Here is a 24,317-nt window from a genome sequence, read left to right on the forward strand (position 1 = left end):
ATATGTCCTTATATTATTAAACAACTATGTATCAAGTTTCTATAGTGGTATCCATCTTGAATTAGGATAATATTCCTCCCAACATCTAGCCATATAAGAACAAGGGAAACAGTGTCATCTACAAGGCACCACACATTAACATATCAGCACACTATACAATAGTATAGTCACTATCTAGGAAACACGGATTTAATCTCTCCTCCCCATGGTGGCTTTAAAAAAATAAAAATAAATAATCCCCAGCAAAAGAATCTGTGCTTCAGACTTGCAGCATTTCTATATCCAAATTTCTGAGTGGCTCCAATGGAGAATACAGGTTTCAGGATTAGGTCTGGTGCGTAATGAATTAGACAAACAGAGGGAGAAACAAAATGCAAAGTACCCACCAAATATTATGTCCCAGAAACTCTCCTAGCCAAGGTCATCTGAGAAGAGAATAATCAACACTGCAGAATCTTTCAAAACTCTTGATTTTAGGGAAAGGTGTACACTGCAGTAGGTTGGTTAAGGTGGGTAGCCCACAATGGCCAATAGCCAAGGACAGAGTCATAGCTCACCCTTCTACTACCCCCTGAATGCCAACCCTCTTCTTCTAAGAACTAGAAAGTACCATATCCGAGAGGACAGTCACACAAATCCCAGTTCTGCAATAGCATTAGGGAAACTTTTAGTAAGCTGAATACTGTTCCAGATAAAGACACTGTAACTCAAAAAGAGACTCTAGTCCTGGAACTTAGAGTAGGCTCGATCAGAATGGCAAACACCTCCACAAAGGTAATTAAATATTTAACATCTGTAGGAAAAAGATACTTATAACTGAAGTAACAGTTATCTCCCAGCCATATAAGCCCCGCTTTATAATTGAATAACAATAATTATGTTCACATTCTTCCTGTTTCAATCTCAGAAAATATCATTATTTTGTATTATTACTCGTACATAACACTAAAAGAAAATGGATTTTATGAGCAAAGGCAGTATCAGATAACAGCTGCAGTACTGAGATAAAATTATCTTTCTTAAAGGTTTGATTGAGCTTATCTAAAAATGTCGATCTCAAAATAAATCACAAACATTGATCTCACACAAGAATAACACGATTTTAAAGTTCAGCCTGAACAGAAGAAAGGAAAAATCCTCTACAGAATACTAATGACTGGTTTTGTGGTTCAATTAGCAGAACACATTTAGGGCTAGATGCTCAGCTGCTCATGGATAAGTCATTTTTATAGACTAAAGTCCATTTCAGATCAACAACTGTGTACGACTGAAAAAAAAATACTAAAGTCTTATGTCTTAAAACAATGTCGTTCATGAGGTGATTGATAAAAGTCTAGTTACATGTCACACAGGTGTGCATTCGCAGTTATATCACCATCATCAGAAATACCTGGTTTCAGTGGGAAAATTCAGAGGTCTCTGATAAAAGTTAGTTGCATTCCATTCAAGTACATCTTCCATAACCAGAATGTAAATCATTAACAGTTTCCTATAGTGTAGATGCTTCTAAATGAAACCCCATTCTAACGTGTTTCAGAGACTGCTAAATGCATTGAAGTAGTCCATGATGTATATATTAAACTTCTCACATCCCACATACTCGCAGGTTCATCCACAAAACCGAGGACATGATTTTAGTAGTTTGTTAACATATTGTGATCTTTTTTTGAACAAGTTCTACCCTTATGAGGGTTTTACTCGTTGCTTATCTTCTTCCCCATAAAAGATAAACAGAACATATGCTTTTATGTTTATCTTTTTCTTAAAGGGGTAAGATCATGCTTGTCTTTCTTAAGCTATGCATAAACAACATCAACTGATTCTAACATTATGAGAAATAACAGTTTGAGATACTCTGGAGGGACTCAGAGATCTTTCATTCTTGGAGATATTCAAGAGCCATGGACATGGTCCTGGACAACTGGCTCTAGGTGGCCCTACCTGAGCAAGGGAGTTGGACCAGATGACCTCCAGAGGTCCCTTCCAACTTCAACCATTCTGTGATTCTATAATTCTTTATGGTTTCCAGCAATATTTCCTACTAGATTGCAGATGGCTTTCTTATTTACTGATTATTTATTTATTGATTACTCCTCTTCCAAATTAAGAAACAAAAGAGTACTTTTTTCCTATTGGTTATAGCTAGATACCATTACTTCTGGGATTCCTTCCAACTAACTGACTTGGATTGGTTCACAAATAGCTTTGGTTATGTTAACTTACTACCATTTTCTGATCTTAGTATGTCTATTGAATTCAAAGCATGATAAATTTGTTTCTTCCCCTCTGATTTGTGGTATCCACCTGGCCTTAACAAGTATTCAAACATTACTAACAAAATGTTGGTTATCTCTGTTGAAAGGCTATGTGTAATTATGAAAAAGTACCTATCTCAAAGTAGAACACATTGTCATCAAATGCTGTTACCACATGTAAATTGAAACATCCAATATGCATACATTTTCAATATGCACTCTAATCCTTAACTGTTCATATAAAAGATATAAAGTTGTTCACAAAGCAGGCAGACTTCATATCTACTTTGCAGCAAGCTCTTGCTGATTTAGTCCTCATTTTTCCCACTCAAAACACTCATAATTCACTGTTTTCCACCTCTTGTTATCTATTTTTCTGTCGTCAGAAGATGGGGGTGAAGACAGGTATATTCATGAGCAAGATCCTTAGCTATACAGGAGATTTTAACTCTCTTTAAAAGGCAAACAGGCCAGAAGGGGAAATACAAGAGAATATATTTGAAACAGCATGGAACTTTTCTTACTTATGATCAGCTGAGGAAGAAGGATGATGGCAATAAAGATGAGAGACCTTGCAATCGAAGAAAACGAAACATGCACAAGGGAAATGCAGTATTTTCCTGTAAGTTATTTCATAAACCAAAATCTCCCCTAAGTAGTTGACTTGATAGTTCAAAATCCGCTTCAATGACACACAGCTAATTGGAGAAGCAAACGAAACCCAGGTTTCCCACATGAGTGGGCCTCTGGAAAATAGTATACTTAAATCACCGAGCTCCAACACACTTAGACCATAATTATGGCAATACTCTTCTCCAGTCTCTCAAAGCTTACAAGATACTGCTAACATTGAGTGCAAAGTTACTTTTAGTTTCTCAGATCTACTGCAGCACAGAATTGCCCATGTATTGTCTTGATGGAGCTTGGGAGGAGGGCTCCAAATATAAGGAAATTCAGTTTTAATCACTAGGAGGACTGAACATAGGAGAGACCCGACATCCAAGTGCCTGAGCCTCACCTTCCAAAGCTTTCAGGCAGTTTTAATTTTCTGTGAAGTGCACAGCTTTGTCTCAAAGCAGACATCTAGACTATATAGTGAATGAAGCAATAGAAACTAGAGTTTAATTCACAGGCTGTGTCAGCTGCATAGCAGGCAATGAAGTCCTGGAAACTCACTACAAGATCCAAAGCTTATCTTTAAAAATGGAAATGAATTCCAGGACTTGATGGAAAATTCATTTAAATTCAAACATCTGGTTTTATGTGGCACTCTTCCCTGTTAAAATACTGAAGAATGAAATGAGAGGGTGCTGTATAAAGCCATTGATACGTTGGTACATTGTCGTCATTTGCGTACTCAACTATTTGTTGAGCCCAGTGCCTGTCCCATACTACTTCAAAACAAGATTAGTATCAAATGTAGCATCAGACTCATAGACTTTACAGTCGTGCTTGTAGAATCAAAAGCAGTGACTAGCCTACCCAAAGCAAGCATTAACACTGGAGAAGGTAGCTACAGGACCTTGGCGTGGCTTTAGTAAAATTCACCACATAGGATGCTTGTTTGGGTACAGTACAGAATGAGTTTCACGTGTCTTACACTTTTAAAGTTCTAGACATGTCTATTCATTGAAACCCTCTAAGATATGTGCTATGTGCAATCTGTATTCTACCTTTGGGAGAACAATAAAAACATATTTATTTTCAAAATTATACCTTTTCTTTTTTTTCAAACTTTTCACATTTTTCATTTTGAACTTTTGTATCATCCTAACATGTAAGAAATCACAGCACAGAACAGATCTATTTCCTGGAATGATCTGAAAATCAGGAGCACAAAAACTGGAAACAAGGACATACAGCTTAGGATTAATCTGATGCAAGTTTAAATGATACAACCAAAAAGGCTAAAGTGCAAAATGAGTGAAAACTACCAAAGAACAAAAAAAGCCACAAGAAAAGATATTATAAATACACTAGGAAAGGAGGACAAAGTAAAATACAGAATTGTAACATCAAAGAGAAGGAAAGCAAACAATAGATGATAAATCCCAGTGTTCAATACTTTCACTGCTTCAGTCTTAAAAAAAAAAAATTAATTGTGGCCAGATGTTTAACTCTAGTGATTTTAAGAGGAAAAACTGCAAGTCAGATGATGGAAAGCTGAAAGATATTCTGATGACTTAGATACATTCATGTTGGCAGAATCTTGTGAAATTCATTCTAGAGCACTTAACTAACTAGCTGAAGAAACCTCTAATCCAATAGCAACTGTCTTTCAGGAATGGAGAGGACAGAAAAGGACAAATACCGTATCTTTCTTCAGAAAAGAAAAAGGGAAGATGTGGGGAACTACTAACCAGCAAGCCTAAATCTGACAGCAGCAAGAATATTTGACAAAATTGTTAAATAAACAACTATCAATATCTAATGGACAGGAAAGGTGATAAGAACCAGCCGACATGAATTTATCAAGAATGAATCACATCAAATCAGTCTAATTGCTTTCTCAACTGGGAAACTTGCTTAGTGGATAAGAGGAGGAAGTAGATGTAAAATACTTCAGCTATAATAAGACTTTGTTTACTGTCCTAGATGATACTCCAGTAAACAAATTAGAGAACTACATTCTAGGTGAATCACTGCAAGGTACATAAACATCTGGTGGGAAAAAACGCACTTACTGAGTAGCTTTCAAGGGCTGGTTGTCAGATCTGAAATGGAATCATGAAGAAGTCTGACAATATTTCCGTTAATGATCTGGATGAAGAAATAGAGAGCACATTCATGAAAGTGAATTTAGTATCAGGCTGCAAGTGATTTAAAGCACTCTGGGGGATAGGATTAAATTCCACGTTATCTTGATAAATCATCAGAAAACGTCAAGTACTAGCAAGAAATAATGAAGAAAGTTTCATTTGTGAAATAACTCTATGAAAACCTGACTCCAACAACACTGACCAGGTACCTTCACCTCCAGTCCAAGTGTAGGACCCAGAAGAGCTGCAGTGTTTTGCACTGCAGTTAGAAACCTCTGTGGCAAAGAGAGGTACAGAATGCTGCAAACTATATTTTAAGTATAAGGAAGCCAGAGCCCAGTGGAACCTACACAATATTTACAAGGAAAGACAAAGATGTAGGATTGACGAGTAGATTTAGTCCTTTATTATTGAACTCTCACATCTGATTGGTTTGTATCTCCAGACAGTGAATAAATAACCCTTTCTGAAATTGAAAAAAAATTGAAAAATTGAAAAAGAATTGAAAAATTTCTGTTGAGCTTGGTTACAAGTCTCTAAAGGAGAAAGGCTTGAAAATGACACTCACACCCATCACAGTAACACAGTTAGGCAATGTGGGGCTGCAAATCAGAGACCCTCATTGGAGGTGGTTTAGCTCCTCCTTAAAGGCAGATAGACCAATTTACTAGAAATGTATTTGAAGAGAGCCCTGTAACTATACTACTATAATTAATATAAATATGAAAATTGCTCAGAATATAAATTGTTGTGATCAACCTAAAACATTTGGGAGCGAGGGAAATTGGGCAAATTAGTTTTGGGTATTTGACACAATTTGGAAAAATGCTGAATCTCAAAATCCTCCACAAAACAGATCTTCTATTCTTCATTCAGCTCTGTTTCTGACTTCACCATCTGCAATTTCTCCAGTGAATCAAGAAGGGCCATGGATAAAATTTAATGAGAGGAGAAAGAAAATATTTCTCATTCAAATGTCTCCCAGACCATGTCATACTTGGTTTTCATGTACCATGGCAGAGAGCACTTTTCATACTTTGATAACTGTTAGCAGTGTTTGCTCCCACCAATGTACTTCAGAATTCTCTTCTACAGGAAAGGAAAAAAAAAAAAAAAAAAAGCTATTCCTCATCATATCCAGTAATTCTCAGAGCTATTCCTTATGTGACCATGCTATTTTTAAACACTGCTCCTATTTGACTATGTCTTTTAAGGGATAATATTTGAGTTCTGTTATGAAACAATTGGCTACCATGTTTTTGAGTATTTATTTGAGATGCTTTAAAATATTTATTTGAATTGCTTTTGAAAACTGGAAGGAATTAAGTGGGGTCAAGGATACAAAACACCTAATTGTTTTTCAATGACAGGTCTAATCTCCATCAATGAGGTTAAGTTTTCACAAAGGTTAATCTAATCTAACTGCTACCACCCAAGGGAGCAGTCTTACTGCTGCATGTTCCCACCATTTTCCTTAAACCAGCCTCTTGTGTTGATCTCGTTATGAGCTAATTCAGCTCACTAAACTGGCAGAAAACTAATATAACAAAAACGGAGGTGCAGGGGAAGTAGTTTCAGTCAGCAGGAGAACTGCTAAATTATCTCAAGACATTCTGTAAACCTCATTTGTAACTGCCGATGTCAATGAACTCGGTCTTCATTGAACAGAAGACCACCTTCTTGATATATACTTCCAAATTACAATTCAGGCTGCATGGTTACATTAAAAAACTAAAATCAATCAACTTACTGCGAGACAGATTCTCAAGGGCTTTTCCAAGTTTTTTGCTCTCTTGAAGAATATGATTTAGTTCATCAAAATCATGGTTCTCCGGTTTTGTCCTCCAATCCCATTTAGGATGCTCTATTGACCTTGGCACTAAATGTACACAGATATATAGATGAAGTTTAGATTTGGTAGTTCAGTCTCCTACAGTAGAAAAAAAGCTGCACAATGAGTTTACAAGCTCAAGTACCTTGAGTGGAAATTACTTAACTATCCTCTTATTTTAACAGCTGGAAATATTTTCTTTGGTCAATGTGAAGTAAAAATGAATACATCTATGAACAAATGCATACTTGGGATAATTCTTGCGACTGAATTAATTGGTAAACACGGATAATTAATATTAACAATTAAAACAATAAAAATAATGCGATAACAGAAAAATGTAATAAAAATATTGCACATGAAGGTACTTGATTTACATCAAAATAGAATTGTGTGTCCTAGGGCCAATAAGGAAAAATGTCAAAATGAAAATGAGTAACTGGTACTTTTGGCTTTGTTAGTCATTTTATCAAAAAGAAAAAAGAAATATTTTAGGTAAAACTTTTAAAACAACATGTATATGCAATTTTTTTTTAAAAAATTATAAAGTGTAGGTAACAGTTCATAAAAACAGTGAAACAAAATATGTCCCTATTTTTTGTGCTGTACAGCCTATAATCTTTACTCCGATACTTAAACAAACTCGACCTTAGGGAAGGACAGTCCTGAGCATACAGTCTCATACTCATTATCTATTACCAAAACCTTTGATTTAATTTTAAAATAACAGTTTCTCAACTGCTGAGCTAACTTTACCTACAATGGCACGGAAGAAGAGAAAGAGTTTCTGAGATGTAGGACCCACAACGAATAGAGCTGTATTGACCAATGTGAACATTTTGAACAATTTGTAGAAATGAAAACAAAAATGATGCTTTCCCTGGAACTGCAGTTTAACATGTTCTTTTTGCCAGTGTTCCGAACTAAGCTACCTGCTGCCTTCGCCACCAAATGTTGGCGGGTTGTCTCCAAACATAGCATTACCATGCTGAGAATTGCACGTGCTGGTATGAAGATGATGATGCCTAGTCCACATTCCCAACAGAAAGGACCAGTTAGATTTATCAATGGTTGCTAACTATTCACTTAAAAATAACTTCAAAAACAAAGCCTATAATGTCCAATACATCTTGGCCAGCTTTGAAATTTTTATTTACTATTTTGACAACTGTCAACTAATTTATGCTTACAAACTTCATTTTCATTACATGCTAAGAAGGAAACTTGCAAATCGTGCAAAAAAAGTGGTATCTTATGATCATTTGGAATTTCAGAGTGCTTTTATGATGGTATGGGGAAATTGTGCTCAGACTTCGAGTTCTGGTAGCTATTACAAAATGTGTTAAATAACTGTTGCTATTGAAATTTGCCTTATTGCTGACTGCCTTCTGTGTCAATACAAAATCTGCTCCACTTTGGATCAACTACACAAGGGAAAGTTGAAATTAAGTCAATAGCCATCTTTTCCAGCTAAATAAATGGGACAATGGTATGTTTAAGTCCTTCTGTCACAAAGAACGTGATTCCATCTCGTGTAGACATAAACCAAGCCATCTTCAAACCAGACATCTGTACACAGTCTAACAATCCAGACTATATTCTGATCTGTAACATCCACTCAGGAACCCGGGTAAGTATTAGGGAAGTTAATACATTAGACTGCAATTACAGACATCCTCAAAGACAGAAGACAAAGGAGACATTAAAAAGTACCTACAGAGAAAAGAGTAGGAGGAAAGAGACAGAGGAAGCTTCAGTAAGGAGAAGGGAAGAGAGGGACAAGTTGGAGTCTCAGAGTCCGGTTCTGCTTTGTGTTCAAAAAAGACAAGTCATGTATTTCCTTCTGAGGACAATGTAAATAATGAGCTATGGTGGTTCCTAGTGAATAAATACAGGCCTTAAGATACAAGGGTATGACTAGCTTCTACCTAGATGGACAGCTTATAATTTTTGTTCATACTTTTAAATGCCAATCATTTAATTTATAATTCCCTGGTTCAGGAACCACTATGTTAGTTAAAAGTTATCTAAATTTTTGTGTGACCAAAAATTGCCTCCATTCATAGACCGTAGCTTAATTAAATTAAATAGCACAACTTCAGTATTTCTCATCCTTTTTCTTATTTACAGAAAACAAAATGTTCCATCTAGTATTTTTTCTAAACTTTTACTAACTGTAAATATAAATATTTAGTAAACTAGAAAAGAAATTTTATAATGAGGTCTCTCTGTTTTCACTCACCTTTGTTTTACATTGAGATCACATGCTCCTTTACCGCCTGCTTTTTCAGCCATCTCATTTTCTCCCTTCAGTGTACCAACACTATATTCTACAGCATCACTCACTCTAGCCTACCAGCAGTTTGACAGACTTTTCTTTCCATGTTTATACTGAACTCGCCACACCACAGAAATCTCACAGTACCACCAAAATACAAACAGGCAATAATGTAGTGTAGTAAAACCATGTACAAAGATAACCAAACCTTAGAGCTTCCAGGTTGCAGAAAATTTCAACAAGCTGGAATTTGGTATCATGTCAATTTGAAACAAACCACATTTTTCAAAATATCAAAGGACAGAATTTTTGAGAAACCGTACCATTTTGAACTAAAATTTGTCATGGGACAGAAGCTGAATGAAAAACACATAAGTTCTACTCAACAACTGTGAACTTTCCCCAGGATCAGCAACTGCCGAGTATATGGACCAACCTGCATCAGGAAAATGAGAGTATCAAGACTCTATCCTTGGAAAGTAGGGAAACTTGCTCAAGAGACAATGGTCAGGTCCCTAGTTTCGGAGATATGTCCCACAAACACAGGAAGCTTGGACTGCATCTCACTAGATGGATCGTGGGAAACCAGTAAAAAACATGGTGGAAATTTGCTCTGCATGCTGGTGTACTACAGTCTGCGTTTCAGTGAACCATCCTGTACTTCAGTGAAAATGTATCAAAACAGATATGCTGTCATGGAACATTTCTAGGTTTCAAAAGAATTTGTTTCAACAGTAAGTTTGGTTCATTCTATTGAACCAAAACTGAGGGGGAAGTTAAGCAGAATTAGAACTGACTGAAATTTTTATTACTTCTAGAGAAGACAGAGTTCTTCTTACTTACCTACTCTTCCAACTAATGAATGGATACTAAAACTAAAATCTACTTCATTACATCATGTGGCATGTGTCTCTCCTTTCAAGGTTCATTTTCTGCTTGCTTACAAATGTTTTTAAAATATAAACTTGTATCTTCCCAACTATAGGATCAACAAGCACTGGTCATTTTCAAATGGATGGCTTTGTGTGAAGTATGCAGAACTGTATAAAGACCATACAACCCTTCCTTGCGATCTTTTGAAATACATGTTCTTCTTCTGTATGTATGAAGTCCATCATATATAATTTCCATGCATATGTCATTAAACACTTAGTAAAATCCTTTCATAGTATTCTGACCTTCCTCTTTCTTTATTATACTCACTCATTCCTCAAAATCATCATATCAGTAATTTTAAATCTCTCACCACATTACCTGCCTCAACCTCATCTCTGTTATTTGAGAGATTTATGGAACACTTTCTCTTGAAATTATTTGCCTACAATTCAGAAGATTTATCACATCTACATCATAGCATTTGTATAGAAATATTCCAGTTTTCCCTTTATGGAGCTGAAATTTCCCCATCTCATCTCAGAAGACTGCAAAGACATGCTTTCCAGCCTTTCTGATTTCTGGTGGTGCACCCCCCCGACAAATGCATGTCAGATTCATTTGCAGATGTGTTATGAATTCTGTCACAAATCAGCAGACCTTTATTTTTTACTGGATGATGATACAAGACCAGTACTGTTTTTATCTATATATACATGTCTTTTCAAGTTGCAGACAGAATCACACCAGTTGCTCATTAAATCCTACATTTCATTAATACATTGTATGGCCACCTTATATCTCAAGCAAAAATATGTGTTATTATTGAGCATAAAATTACTCATGTATTTAAATCTCGCAACAGCATTCAGATTAGGGTTCTTTGGTAATACAGCCAAACTGGTTTACACAGTACCTGGATATTAAAAGGCTAAGAGGATGATGGCCTACAGTCCTAGACTGACCAAGGGCAACTAGAAGTACAATTACAACATTGTAATTGTAAATGGGATATGGTGAGAATGATGAACTGAAGCAGAGTGAAAGGATGATCTGTGATCTGATTTAATATGGAGGCGATGAAGAGATCAACCTACTTTCCCTAAAAGTAGCTAGCTGGGAAGCAAGAAGTCTATTTCACAAACTGTTTAGAAACTTCCAAATTTGTTCTTCTTCAAATACAGGATGGGATCATCTGAACATTTCATTAAATATATTTATATATACACAAACACACACACACACACTAGGAGCCCCAGCTTCAAGCCTCATTCTTGCCAGACAACAGCAGCAGCTTCTGCTTAATTATGTTTTTGCACACACCACACAAGTGGTCAGATCCCTTAGATACCACAGTTTCTTGTTTGTGTGTTTGTTTCAGGTGCAGCTGAGATCGTAACAGGCAGGAGGAGGGACTGGAGGAATCTTTCCAGTAAAAAAGCTGAATGCATAAGGAAGAGATATCTGTGCAGAAATAACATGCACAGTATCGTCAACATCAGCTCTGCTGAAGTAAAAAAATGTTTTCTAACTAAATAAATCAATTCTCCTGATATTTCCAAAGATTCCTATGAAATGACAATTCTCAGTTCTGAATAAACTTACAAGTTCAGGATCATTTGAACAAGATAGTCATAAGATGAAAGCTCTCCAACAGAACACATTACAGCTGATGGACTCCATTACATTTTGGGTTTGTTTTGGCAGTTTTGGGGGGCTTTTTAGGTTGTTAGGTGTGGGGTTGTTTTGTTTGTTTTAAACACAAATCTGAGAGTAAATCTTTAGGTCTCAGCAGGCCCAAAACATTCTGTTTCTCAGACAAGTCCTTACTACCTCTTTGGAGAGGCTTTGGAAAAAAATGTACAATGGCACCCAAAAATGTTTGAGGTACCTGCTGAAGGCACAAAACAAATGGAATATGCTGTGCACGTCTGGACAGCGTAATAAATGGCTTCTGTACATGCTTTCTTTCTGCTGATCTGAGTGTTTGAAGGGGCATACGATACCCCCTGATTTTGGCATAAACCCAGCACAAAAAAGTCAGAAAAGTCAGTATTAATTTGGTTGATGGCAGAAAATAAAAGAAGCAGCAAGTTATGACAAAAAGGCACATGGTTGAAACCAGCCTCTGATAGCAACTAAAAAAAATGTAGTTCAAATAGACAGGTATTTTCAAAAAGCTGCAGAGACAAATATTTGCAGGGGCGAGTAAGTCACGAAAATAATAGGAGGAATCAAGGTTTAAAACAGTGGTATGGACAAAAAAATAGAAAAGGACGTAAACAGAAAAGCATGGAATCAGAGGATAATTAGGCTGGAAAGGACCTCTGAAAGTCTTCTAGTCCAACCTGCTGCTCAAAAGTGGTCCATTGAGGGCACAGGTTGCTCAGGCTATCCAGTTGAGTTTTGGGTATCTCCCAGAATGGAGATTCCACAGCCTCTCTGGACAACCTGCTCCAGTGATTGACCACCCTCACAGTATAATTTTTGTTGCCGCTTGTCCTTTCACTACACACCTTCAAGAAGAATCTGGCTATGTTTTCTCTACCACCCTCCATTGTAATAGTTGATGGTGACAATGAAATCTCCCCTTAGCTTTCATTTCTTCAGGATGAACAAACCAGTTTCCTTCAGCTTTTCCTTGTCCATCACATGCTCTAGCCCTCTCATCATCTTGGTGGACCTCCACTGGACTTGCTCCAGTACACCATTGTCTATCATGATGTACTCCAGATGCCATCGCAATAGTGCAAAATAAACACTGCTGGCTATACTGTTGCTAATGCAGCCTAGTATGCAGGTCACCTTCAGCGCTGCAAGAGCACACAGCCACAGCTGGTTCATATTCAGGTTCTTGTCCATCAGCACCCCAGGTCTTTTTCTGCAAAGCTACTTTCTAGCCGTTCAGACCCCAGTTTATACTATTGCTCAGGGTTATTCCATCCAAAATGCAGGATTTTGCATTTGCTTGTGTTGAACTTCATGAGGTTCCTTTCAGTCCGTTCCTCAATCCTGTTGAGATTCCTCTGAATAGCAGTCCTGCTACCCAGAATACCAACTACTTCCCACAATTCGGTCTCACCTGCAAACCTGCTAAGAGAACATTCTACCTCATCATCCAAGACATTAAGAAAGACTTCTAAATGGTATTGGTCTCAGTACCAGTCCCTTAAGCATGACACTAGTGATAGGCTTTCCAAATGGACTTTGCATTGCCAGTCACAACCTCTTGAACCCAACAGTTGAGCCAACTTTCCACACATTTTGTTGTCCACTTATCTAGTCCATATCTCACCAATTGAGTTATAAGGATACTATGGGAGACTGACAAAGGTTTTGCTAAAGTCAAGGTATTAAACATCCACTGCTTTTTCTTTCATTACAGGGCCAGTTATTTCAACTAAGGGGGCAATCAGGTTGATCTGATCAGGCGTGTATGAACTCATAAATCCATGCTTGCTGTTCCCAATCACATTTTCCTCCTTCTTGTGGCTGGGAACAGCTTCCAGGAAAATTTTCTCAATAACCTTCCCAGAGAGTGAGGTTAGGCTTACCAGCTTGTAGTCCCCAAAGTCATCCTCTTGCCTTTCCTCAAAATCAATGTGACGTTTGCCTTTTTCTAGTTATCAGGAACTTCCCACAATCATCATGACCTTTCAGTGATGATAGAATGGCTTTGCAATGACATTAGTCTCCTCTCTCAGCATGCTTAGAATGAATCCCATATAGTGCCATGTAACTCTGCTGCTAGACTTAAGGACTTGGGTAGCTTGAGAGCAAGCTTTACCAATTGAAGAGCATTATTAGATGCCCTTCAGTCTACAAGGACAGATCCTTGAGTCCAGTCTTATTATGGATGTATAAATTATTTCCTTGCTTGACATGTGACCTGGTAGTTTATGGAGTGCCCAGCCTCCTCTTTGTCCTGGGACAACCTAAGGACCAACAAGCATGAAACTTGTAGTAGGCGCACAAAAGAAGCGATTGACATGATGTCACAACCCTACCTGGGCTAAAGAATGAGAACTTAAGATCTTTAGGAGATGGCATGGAAGTTACATGATGCGTAACACAGAGTATGAAGTGCAAGCACTGAGAAGGAGGAGAAGAACATAGTATGATGACAGGAACAGCTCACAACACCCTTGGCCACTGTTTCTAACAGTGTATCTCCATAAATTGCTGTTATCCAGCAAAGACCATTAGATTAGACTCAGATTATGAGTGACTATGACCACTTCTCTGAATATCCCTACTTACTCTTGAAAGTTAATGAAAATCCACATGCTATTTTTGGACTGACTTAAAAATGCATGTGCCCATAGAGAGGCACAGTGGAACTGATGATCAAATTTGAGTCTTTTTGAAGCAGGGAGTGTGCTTCATGAAGAAGAAACAGAGACACATGCTCCATTTCCAGAAAAAATAATCCATAAATCTTGCTAGGACAATACAGTCCTGAGAAAAGCTGTGCTGTGGGACACAGCCCTACCTGTAGGGCTATTTTTCACTTGTTACAGTTATTTATTCTCAATCAAAAAGGTTTTATAACCATACAGGACTGCTAGTTACGCAAAAGCACAGTGTCTCTATCGCATAAATCTATCATGATTTACTTTAAGCATTGCTGTGCTATATTTTGACCTGAGGTCACTGGGAGATTTTTCTTTTGACTCCACTGAAGTCTAGACTTCCCCACCTTGCTTTTAGAGAAAAGACAGCAAGCCTTCTATTGCAGCATACTATATATCTCTGTTCTCATCTGGTCCATCTAATCACACTCCAAATTATTAAAAAAAATTTGGCTATTATAAAAATTTCAAAGAGCTACAATAGTCAACAGAAGAAAATATAATTTTGCAATTTATTTTGGAGAATAAATCTTGCATACACACTTCTGTGTGTGTGTGTACCTATACATATATATGTATGTATATCGTAGATATATTTATTTGTGTAAAAAATCCATTAAAAATCAAGCTTAAAAATTAAATTTCTTTAATAGCCAGCACATAGGAAGCACTACATTTCATTAAGGCTTGCTGCCTATGTTTTTACTACTTCTATTTTACTGGTCATTGACAATATTCTCTTCAGTCACTAGATTTCTGTCCTGCCTTTTCTTTCAGTGTACATTTAGATTCCTTCAGCAACTCTCAGAGCAGTACACCTGTTCTGCTGACACTGCTCCCATATCATGAACAGTATCTGTTCATAATTCTGCATTGCTTGACCCACTGAAAAAAATCTGTTATTAGAACCAATATAAACAGAAGAGATTTTACACATGCATAAACGGCAATGCAAACTAAAACATCAAATCATAATCAGTATCTGAACACAAAATTGTTCATGACACCCAGATATTCTTCTGTTTTTTTATCTATCTATCTAGAATTCTATCTATAGATGACAACATAGGGCATTAAATATTCATAATTCAAGTGAAAGTAAAGCAAGAATCAAACCCTTCTAGCATATGTATCTAGCCATTTCAACCGCTCATAGTTTGCTTTCCATTTTAATCCTAATTCAACAGAAAAACATACTACGGGTTTGGAAGTATGCACAAATTAATAATGTAGTGAAGCTTTCTTACATGACTTGGACTCCGGTGACGGTGGAGAAATGTTGGACACGGCAAGGTCGCTCTTTGACTTCTTAGGCTTTTTTGCATTTACCTGCCAAGGTTTATCATAACTTCTAAAATCTCTCCTTGTTTTCTCCTTATTTTCTGTTAAAAGAATCAAATCAGGCAATTACACCATTTGTAGGTCATTTTTCAAAGACTTAATAAACAATTAATCCAGAAAAAACAAGACCTATCAGTTCAAACCAAAGTCAGCTCTTTGTGTTCTCCTATTTCTGATTTATGCTAAATTTCATATATTCCTTCCGTCTCCTAAACATCAAAATTCAGAAATTCATTAATATGTTTTTCATTAAAAACACAACGTCTTATTTTCTGTTATGAAAAAGTCCTTAACCTCCATTTATTCTCTTACACGTTTGACAGCCTATGCTTAAAACTTTACATTTGATATAAATAAAAAGTTGATTTGCCAGGCAACTAACATTTTGACTATCAGCAACTATTTGAGATCTATTATAGTCTGAAACAGATCATCTGTCAATTTTTAAATACAAAACCAACATTCTAATAGTAGCTTGCACCAGAATATCAAAGCTAAAATTTCTACTTTAGAATCAGAGCAGATACTATTTCAGAAATTTTATTTATGCTTCTGAAGATCTACAATCATAAATTATTCACACTGGAGTTCATAAAGTAGTAATAGCATCTTCTCATTAAGTGTTGGAATGATGGGTTGTTAAAAATGTGTATGATTAAAGAAAATACCTCAACAGAGACTAATCTCGGGCACAAATACACCATGGGAAGGAAAAAGAAAAGCAAAGAGAAAGGGAAAGCAAAGAGGACAGCAGGGGAATCAAGGGACCTTTATATGCACCTTCTTTCTCATTGAGATTGGGTTTTGTTTCCACCCTATAACTCTGACCCGTACTCACATGATATGTAAATAGGCTGAGCTGGTAGACAACAATATCTATTAAATTCAGTATATCCCGGACAAACAGGATTTATTGTGCCTGCTCAAAACCACAGAGTAGTACCTGTTCAATAGGTACACGTGCATCCAGGAAATCATGGACGAACGTGTGGGAAGATTATACTGGAGACTAGCCCTTTCCAGCATACAGAACATACCTGATGTTTCACTCTCTGCCCAAAGCGCAGCAGAGCCAGACAACGTTCTCTGAAGCTGACTGCGGTTCCCCTGTTTGGACTGAAGATGATCAATTAGAAATGGGATTGGCTGGTCAGGTGTCTCTGTTATCAGCTTGGTCATCAACTCCTTTAGAAAATTAAAACAAAACAAAAAGTTAGTGCAATATTGCACCTAAACTAATCTTGTATTTACTAAAAGTAAAGGAGCATTTATAAAGGAAAAGCTCATTTTCAACTTTGAATAAAACAGCCAGAAACACCCTTCTCCTCAAACTAGTGCTAGCTTCACCCTATGAAGTGTTCACATCTGAAGTTCTCTTAGCCTATAGAGTTACTTGTCCACTGGAATTTACGTTACACAACCCAACCCCCGCTACCTGCTCAAATTTACCCAAAACAATCTGAATACTGTTCATTTAACCATTCAGAACAAGCACCTTTTCAGAGCAGCGAGTAGCTCTTCTCTGACCCATATATCCAGGTTTCTTCTAATTGGAAATTGGTGTATCATGAAGGTTGGTGCATTTTTGATCTCACCCAGACATGGAACAATGATCTGGTTAGAATATGCATTTGTATCTGGGAACTCCAAGGTCTGATCAAACAGACAGACGTTTCTTAAAGCAAGTCCTCCAAAATATTATTGTACAGACATGAGCAAATATTTTATTACACTGTTGCAGACATAGATACGAACACAATGTCAACAGGAAACCATCTCCTATGCCATGCATTGATACTATAATTGCTGCTATACACCCTGGCCTTGCAGGGCTGCAGAATGAGAAGCACTCTCCATATTGCTGCTGAGGTTCTTCCTGGCTCCCTAGACATAAAATACAGATTAGGAATCCAGAAAGAAGTTGTGGCTCTGTGCTGGGCACATGCCCCAAGAGGAAATCAATGACTAATATGGGAGGTGACCCTGAAATCCACATAATTCCATAGGAAATCTGTGGCTGCCACTGCAAAACGAAAAAGCTCCACAGAAGTAAAAAATTACAGGAATGTACAACAAAATCAGGACAAAAAAACTGGGTAAGTTATTAAGAGCATTTATTCTCTCTTCACCTACCCCCAAACATAAATCTTACCATAACTTCCACACACTTAAGTCTATCTCCGCTTCATCTTTTCCACACAAGTTCATTTAATGAATAATTTTTTAAATACCAAGTACAAGTACTGACTTGGTACTCCCATCAGTTAGTTGTACTCGAAGAAGATACTTAAAAGGGAGTATACCAAATAACAGTAAACATGAGTAACAGCATGCAGGATTTTTAAGACGCAGCAAGTTATCTTTGCCCACTCCAAGAGACAGAAATAAGCCTTCCATTTCAGAAAGAGAAATTTAACTTCAGAAAGCAAAAAGGAGAAAACATGCCCAATCTCATGTCTTGTGAAGACATGATCATCTGTGACGTGATTTCTGATAATTATCTACAGGGAACCAAAAAAAAAAAAGTGTCTTTGGTTTTGAAATGGAACTCCACAGGAAGAAATTAAGCTACTTACTAATCTTAGAAATGGTAAAGCTATGGAGTGTAACTTCATCTAGACTGTCTCTCACCAAGGTAGGAGAAACCCTCTGATATACATCACACAAGACAAATCCAGAAATTGGAGTAATTAATATTTTGGTTGCTTGGCAACACTCTAACAGCAAACCTTTTTTTTTCCCTGCCAAAATGCAGAATTAGTGACAAGTGAAAAGATGTAATCTTGTGCTTGTAATGGACCACAATAGCAGTAGGAATTCCACTGCAGAGGATTCTATTACCAAAGGAAAAGTGTCGATCTGTAATAGCTGACTTGTAAATTAAATAATTTTTCTGAATCATGGTTTGAAAACTATTTTTCTGTCTTAGATTAATAAAAACAAGATGATGAAAACTGAGATACATGCGTTGATACTATTAATTTTTTAAAGACATGCATGGGTGACAGTCTATTAATAATACATTCCAAAATTAATGTATCATTAAAAAAGATAATACAGAGATGAAAAATTTTAAAATGTCTACATGTCAATGTAAGACAAATGCTACTTGATTATTGCCATCACCAACTTGCTTGTCACAGGAAGAAATGGTCTTTAATTAACAGAAACAGACCTAATAAAATAAAATTGATTATAGGATTCTTTACCTTGTTCTGAGACATAGCAATAAAACTAAAGAACCTAATTGCACAAAGTACAAAAAAAAAAGTGTTATTCCGAGGTGATGTGAAATTAGCTCCTATTCAAAAGCACCACTTTTTTATCTACTGTTAACTTATGGATAATAAGGCCTGAGTGATACAGAGATCTGTGCCGTCCCAGAGCACAATCAGTTCTAATCTGTGACAGCAATTAGAAAAGTTGAAAGAACTATAGATATAAGCTACTTTTATCTATCTGGAGTAACAAATGAGTTGTACCAGTCCTGTACACCTAAAGCAAAAAAGAAATAGCATTCCTGGAATCCTCATAAACTCAAAATAGTATGCAGTTCCAAAAAATACTACTTATTTGTGTAATAAGCCCCAAACTGATTTGCCTCAAGCACTTCCAGAGATGTCACTAGAAGTAAATACAACTTTAAGTCAACACAAAGGTGACTCAGATTATGAACCCTGCCATTTAAGGAAGACATAGCTCCTTACTATGAGTATTCCGTTGCAAAAGGGAGTGAAAAAGCTCTTAGGGATTTGCTTCTCAAGCTGTTCCAAGCAAGGTGTAGAAGTGGTCTCCAACTTATTACAGCAGGGTTCCTGAACTCTGCTGAATTTGCAAAGAACACCTCCACCCCAACCGGTGATAACAACAGCCATGGTAATAGCTTCAGACATATGCTCTGTGTAAATCCACATTCACATGCAGGAGGTGTTATCTCCTTCCATATTCCCCTGCCACACACACTGTCAGAGATCCCAGAAGTAGGATCACAACTCCATGATCCTCACTGCCTTTAGCCTCCTACCAAATTCTGCCACCCAGTCCATCAAGGGACCTAACTCCATCCGCTCAGTCCCCAACCCGTGCTCTTCAACCTCATGCTTCCTTTGAGACTCTTTGTCATCCCCAGCAAATTGGCAATTACAAGGAAATACGTTATCTGTCTGTGTTTGGTTGCTTGGCTATGCCATGGGGTGGAGGGGTGGTGGGGGAAGAGAAACAAAACAAAACAGAAAAAAAAAAACCCAACAAAAAAAAGCTAAAAACTTCACACAGGTAGTAACTGTACTTAGTGAGCGCTCAGGTCACTTTTTAATTAAAAACATATACTTCACTGAAGATGAAAAGACATTACAGATTAGGAATGCCTATTAGGGATATTCTCATCTTAGCACCATTCCCTAGTAAAAGATAAAATATTTTAAACTTCTGATAAACTATCCAAAGTTTATTTGATGCTCTCATCTGTTTCTCTGATGACATCTTAATAGACAGCAGGAATAACATACTACATGGTACTCTAAATATACTCTTACAAATTTGAAGTGGTTCAAAAAAAGATGACAAAAGTGAAGGTATTAAGTAAGAAAAACTAAAGGGTACAACAAGCTATAAAAATAAAATTTCTTTTTGGTTAGCAGCAGTCTGATCTGACTCACAGTGTGCTAAGTAGGCAAGGCTTCACAAGAAAAAGGAAAAATGACCAACTAGTCTCAATGAAGCTGTCTCTGCATTAACAGCAGAATAAAAATGGCACAAGAACATTGAAACTGAGATTCATTTCTTGAGGAAAAATTCAACAGATAAGTTTCAACTATGCACGAAAACAGAAATGCAAGACATGTATGTCTCTTAAAATTATTAACTATACTTTTTGCCTTTCTAGCTCAAATTTCTACGTTTTCTACTTGTTCCCAATTTCAACTAATTCAAATAAGAAAAATAAAAAATTTTGTCTACCTTTATAACATGTTCTTCTGTGCACAGTATGCCTTATAACAACAAATAAAAAGTCATGGAGGATTGGGTCTCCATGCTGCCAGATGAACTACCCATTATCTCTCACCTCCTATCTTCTTTCCACTGCTATGTCTTCCTTTCACTCTTTTGTCTTTTCTATCAGTGGGACTCCCCTCAGTCTCTCCCTTCCAGCCGTGTAACAAGTGAAGAAGCCTGTTCAGATGTCAATAGGTATTAATTCCCTGTGCATCCGCGAGAGACACTGCAGCACAGAAAAGGAGTGAAAGGGAACTTGCATGATTACTACAGACCAGAGCACTAGGGTGAATATATTCATTTCTGCTGCTTCCCCACCGTATTGCCCCAAATTAGGTTCTGCCCTGACCAGAATGAGAAAGAACAGGCAGAAAGGTGATATAAGGTCCAGAAAAACTGGCAGTTAACTTCTCCAAGAATTTTACCTTCCACTGTGCAAACCAAAAATGAAACCAGTTATTTCTACTTTCTTCTGTAATGTATCTTCATATGCTTTTACATTCACTAGTTTTATTAAACTATGTAAGATAGACTGTTTTAAAAGAAACTTGCAAAAGTTGATCTGTGGATACTTCCAAGAGAGAGATTCACACACATGTTGATAAGGCTGCAAAAGATGTTGAAAAAAACAGGTCTAAACTAGCAACTTAATATATTAATTCTTTATAAAGAGAATAATCTTTCACTATTGTGCTATCCTGAGGTCCTCTATCAGTTATACAATGCAGGCTCAAATTTTAATTTCCTTGTGACTGTCCATGCATTTAAAACAAATGAAACAGTCTTCACAGTCTATTAATCATAGGCCAAATTACAAGAAAGCTCTAATTAGCTATGTCTAAACATACCTATCAGGTTATTAAGTTAATTAAGAGACATTCTGTCTTGCCCTGTAATTGATAACAGTAACTACACAACAATCACAGGTTTTGTTTTTAACTATATAGACTTCTACGGACTATGGCAGAGTGTGCACAGATTTTGGCTGTATTATGCTCTCATTTCATGGTTTAAATTAGATGTTTAAAGCAGGCAGAGTAAATTGCCCTCAGAAGATGTCTGACTCTCTCTCCTGACCAAACAAAGAGACTAGGTGGCTTAGCTTAAACTACAAGGTTTTGATGGGATTCAGTTCCAAATTAAGACAATTAAATACAGCAGTCTTCACACCGATGTCAACGCTGATCTTGTCGATGAAGAAGTCAAGGAGCCTAGAGAGCTCCCAGTTGACTAGCCAGTGTATGTCCACTTGGGATAAGAAGAATGGCTCCCCAGGCTCCACTGACTGTACTGGCTATTTATATATATCCATTGACTACAATGGAGCTTAGACACTTAGAAGACAGGCAAACATCTAAATTTACATTTGCTAATCACTTCAACCAGTCTGTAAGTGAACAAAAAAGATACAAAATTGAGTGAAAACTTGTGGAAGGAAAGTAAGTTTAATGAACTTTTTAGTGATTGACACATTTTTTCTTTAGAATCCCTTTCTGATTTCTGCAGTAATAAAGCAAGGAAATAAAAAAAAAAGGAAAAAAAAGTAAATTTCAACATTATTCTTACTGGCTAAAAGTTTGCAATTCTTAAATGAAAGCAGAAGGGTAAACATCACTGCTTCTACCACAAAAGATTATTTTCTATTGAAAGGAAGGAAAAATACCAGCATCCTTCTTTCTGAAAATAGCTAGGCTTTAAATCTTCTCAAGCAATTCAGAATTAAAAGAAGAAAATCACATTGTAGACTATAATCAAAATGGAATTCAACATATTTTAAGCATTCATGAAATTATCACCACGTCTCCCTATGAAATTAATTATTCAACACACAGCAAATCTCCACATAAACACAATTCACGTGCCTGCACCACACTAGTTGTTTCAAACTAATCAAGGTAAAAAAACAGTTGAGTGCAAACGTCTACAGGATTAATAGTCCCATTCAGTTTGTTTGTGAAAATATTCACTTTTACCTGGAACTGACTAAAAAATTTTCAATCAACACTTTCTTCATTCAAAGCCCCAACAGTACTCATTCCCGTCATTTCAGCTAGCTGTGCAGCTAAATTTAATATCACAAAACTGCAGTACACAGCATGGCACACACCCCACAAAGAAATTACTTTGGACGTACAACTAAAGAGAAAGTACCAAGCTGATATGGTGGCCCTGATATTATGGAACAAACAAAATTCCCCTAGAGGTGGCACTGGTAGGGAAATATACAATATGGGACTAGTGGCACAGGTAACATTTTCAGACTCGGACAACTACCATTCAAAGTCTCAAACTGTTTTTTTTCACATCTGTCATAGTTTAACCCGGAGGGCAGCCAAACACAGCACTAGGAAGAAGTTTAACTCTATCCCAGCCAAAACCAGGACAGTATCTCAAATCGGGTTGATAACTCTCCAATATACAAAATTGGTACACTTTTGGATCATACAATGAGAATAATAAGAGGGAGTCTGAAAACAAACATCACTGAATAGCTAACAGTCCTCCTTAAATGTTCATCTATTAACAGAAGACCAATTTTTGGGGCTACGTTACTAACCATATGTTTAGGGGAGAGTCGGGAGAGCAGAATGGAAACAACATATTCTTTCCACTACAAACCCTTTGCAAATCATATAATCAGTTTCCTGAGTTGGATGAACTAGCCCTATCTGACATAAATCCAACCCATGTATGTAATAGTTGATAAAATATGCATCATTGATCCTACTAAGTGATCCAGAAACAAAAACCTTTTGCATAGATGAGGTCTGCTGGACAATTCCGAAGTTTCAATGAGTAAGCTCATGACAATTTATCAAACTCCACCATGCACATCATAACCTGCAATATCTACCTGAACCTCTTGCTTTATTTTTTTACTTAGGTATCCTTTGAGGGTTTTTTCCCTCTTATCTTATTCTTGATATTTCAAATATCATTGTCTCAAATGTATTATACCACTTGTGAGTTCACAAAATACCTTCAAACACCAAGCACGTCAACAGTTACCACGTTTTCTCCCACAGTTTTCAAATCACAAAGATTTTCTATGATAGCTTACACTTCCTTCAGCAGTCCTGTATCTCTGCACAACAATCTCACGCTTGTGGAATTATGCCTACCATATCATTATCTGAACTCATCAACGATTTATCAAATGAGAGTAGTTCGTGTTACAGCAGAAACACTGTAAGGTTTCCCTAAAGCGTAGTTCAGAAATCTTCCTTAGTTTCCACCCACTCTATCAACCAGTGGAAATTCTACCCTAAAAGCAAGGCACTTCACAGTTCAACCAAGAGAAAATGAAAACTACTGGTTTTCTAAAAGGTCTGTAGGATTTTCATCGAAAGGATTACTCATAGATAAAGGCTAGGAAAGACTATTACAACCTGGACTGATTTCCTTAAATTACAGCCATAAAACAACACTGACTGCACATCACTGCCTTTCCTAAAACCTAACTCAACAGGCTAGAGCTGATCTTTCTCTGATCAGCTGAAGTAATCTTATTCCAATTTCAAGGTCTAAGGTGAAGCCACTTGTTCCTCTGTGTTCAATGATTCATTACTGTAACTGTTAAAAAAATCACATCATATTTCCACTTTAAGCTTCACTGACTTAGCTTCTACCTAC

At 36.8% G+C, this 24,317-nt stretch overlaps 1 protein-coding gene across 1 annotated transcript in view; it reads right to left on the reverse strand.

Annotated features, from left to right (window-relative positions):
* C2H8orf34 (chromosome 2 C8orf34 homolog) overlaps window positions 1-24,317 on the reverse strand; it is a 169,649-nt gene that overhangs the window by 120,347 nt on the left and 24,985 nt on the right. Inside the window, exons 2-4 of the mRNA XM_075140648.1 lie at window positions 16,727-16,874; window positions 15,596-15,730; window positions 6,765-6,893 (exon numbers count right to left, since the gene is read on the reverse strand). Coding sequence (XP_074996749.1) covers window positions 6,765-6,893; window positions 15,596-15,730; window positions 16,727-16,874 — 412 coding nt within the window. The remainder of the gene's footprint in view (window positions 1-6,764; window positions 6,894-15,595; window positions 15,731-16,726; window positions 16,875-24,317) is intronic.

Source organism: Calonectris borealis, chromosome 2, assembly GCF_964195595.1.
Source record: "Calonectris borealis chromosome 2, bCalBor7.hap1.2, whole genome shotgun sequence".
In the NCBI taxonomy this organism is placed as follows: domain Eukaryota; kingdom Metazoa; phylum Chordata; class Aves; order Procellariiformes; family Procellariidae; genus Calonectris; species Calonectris borealis.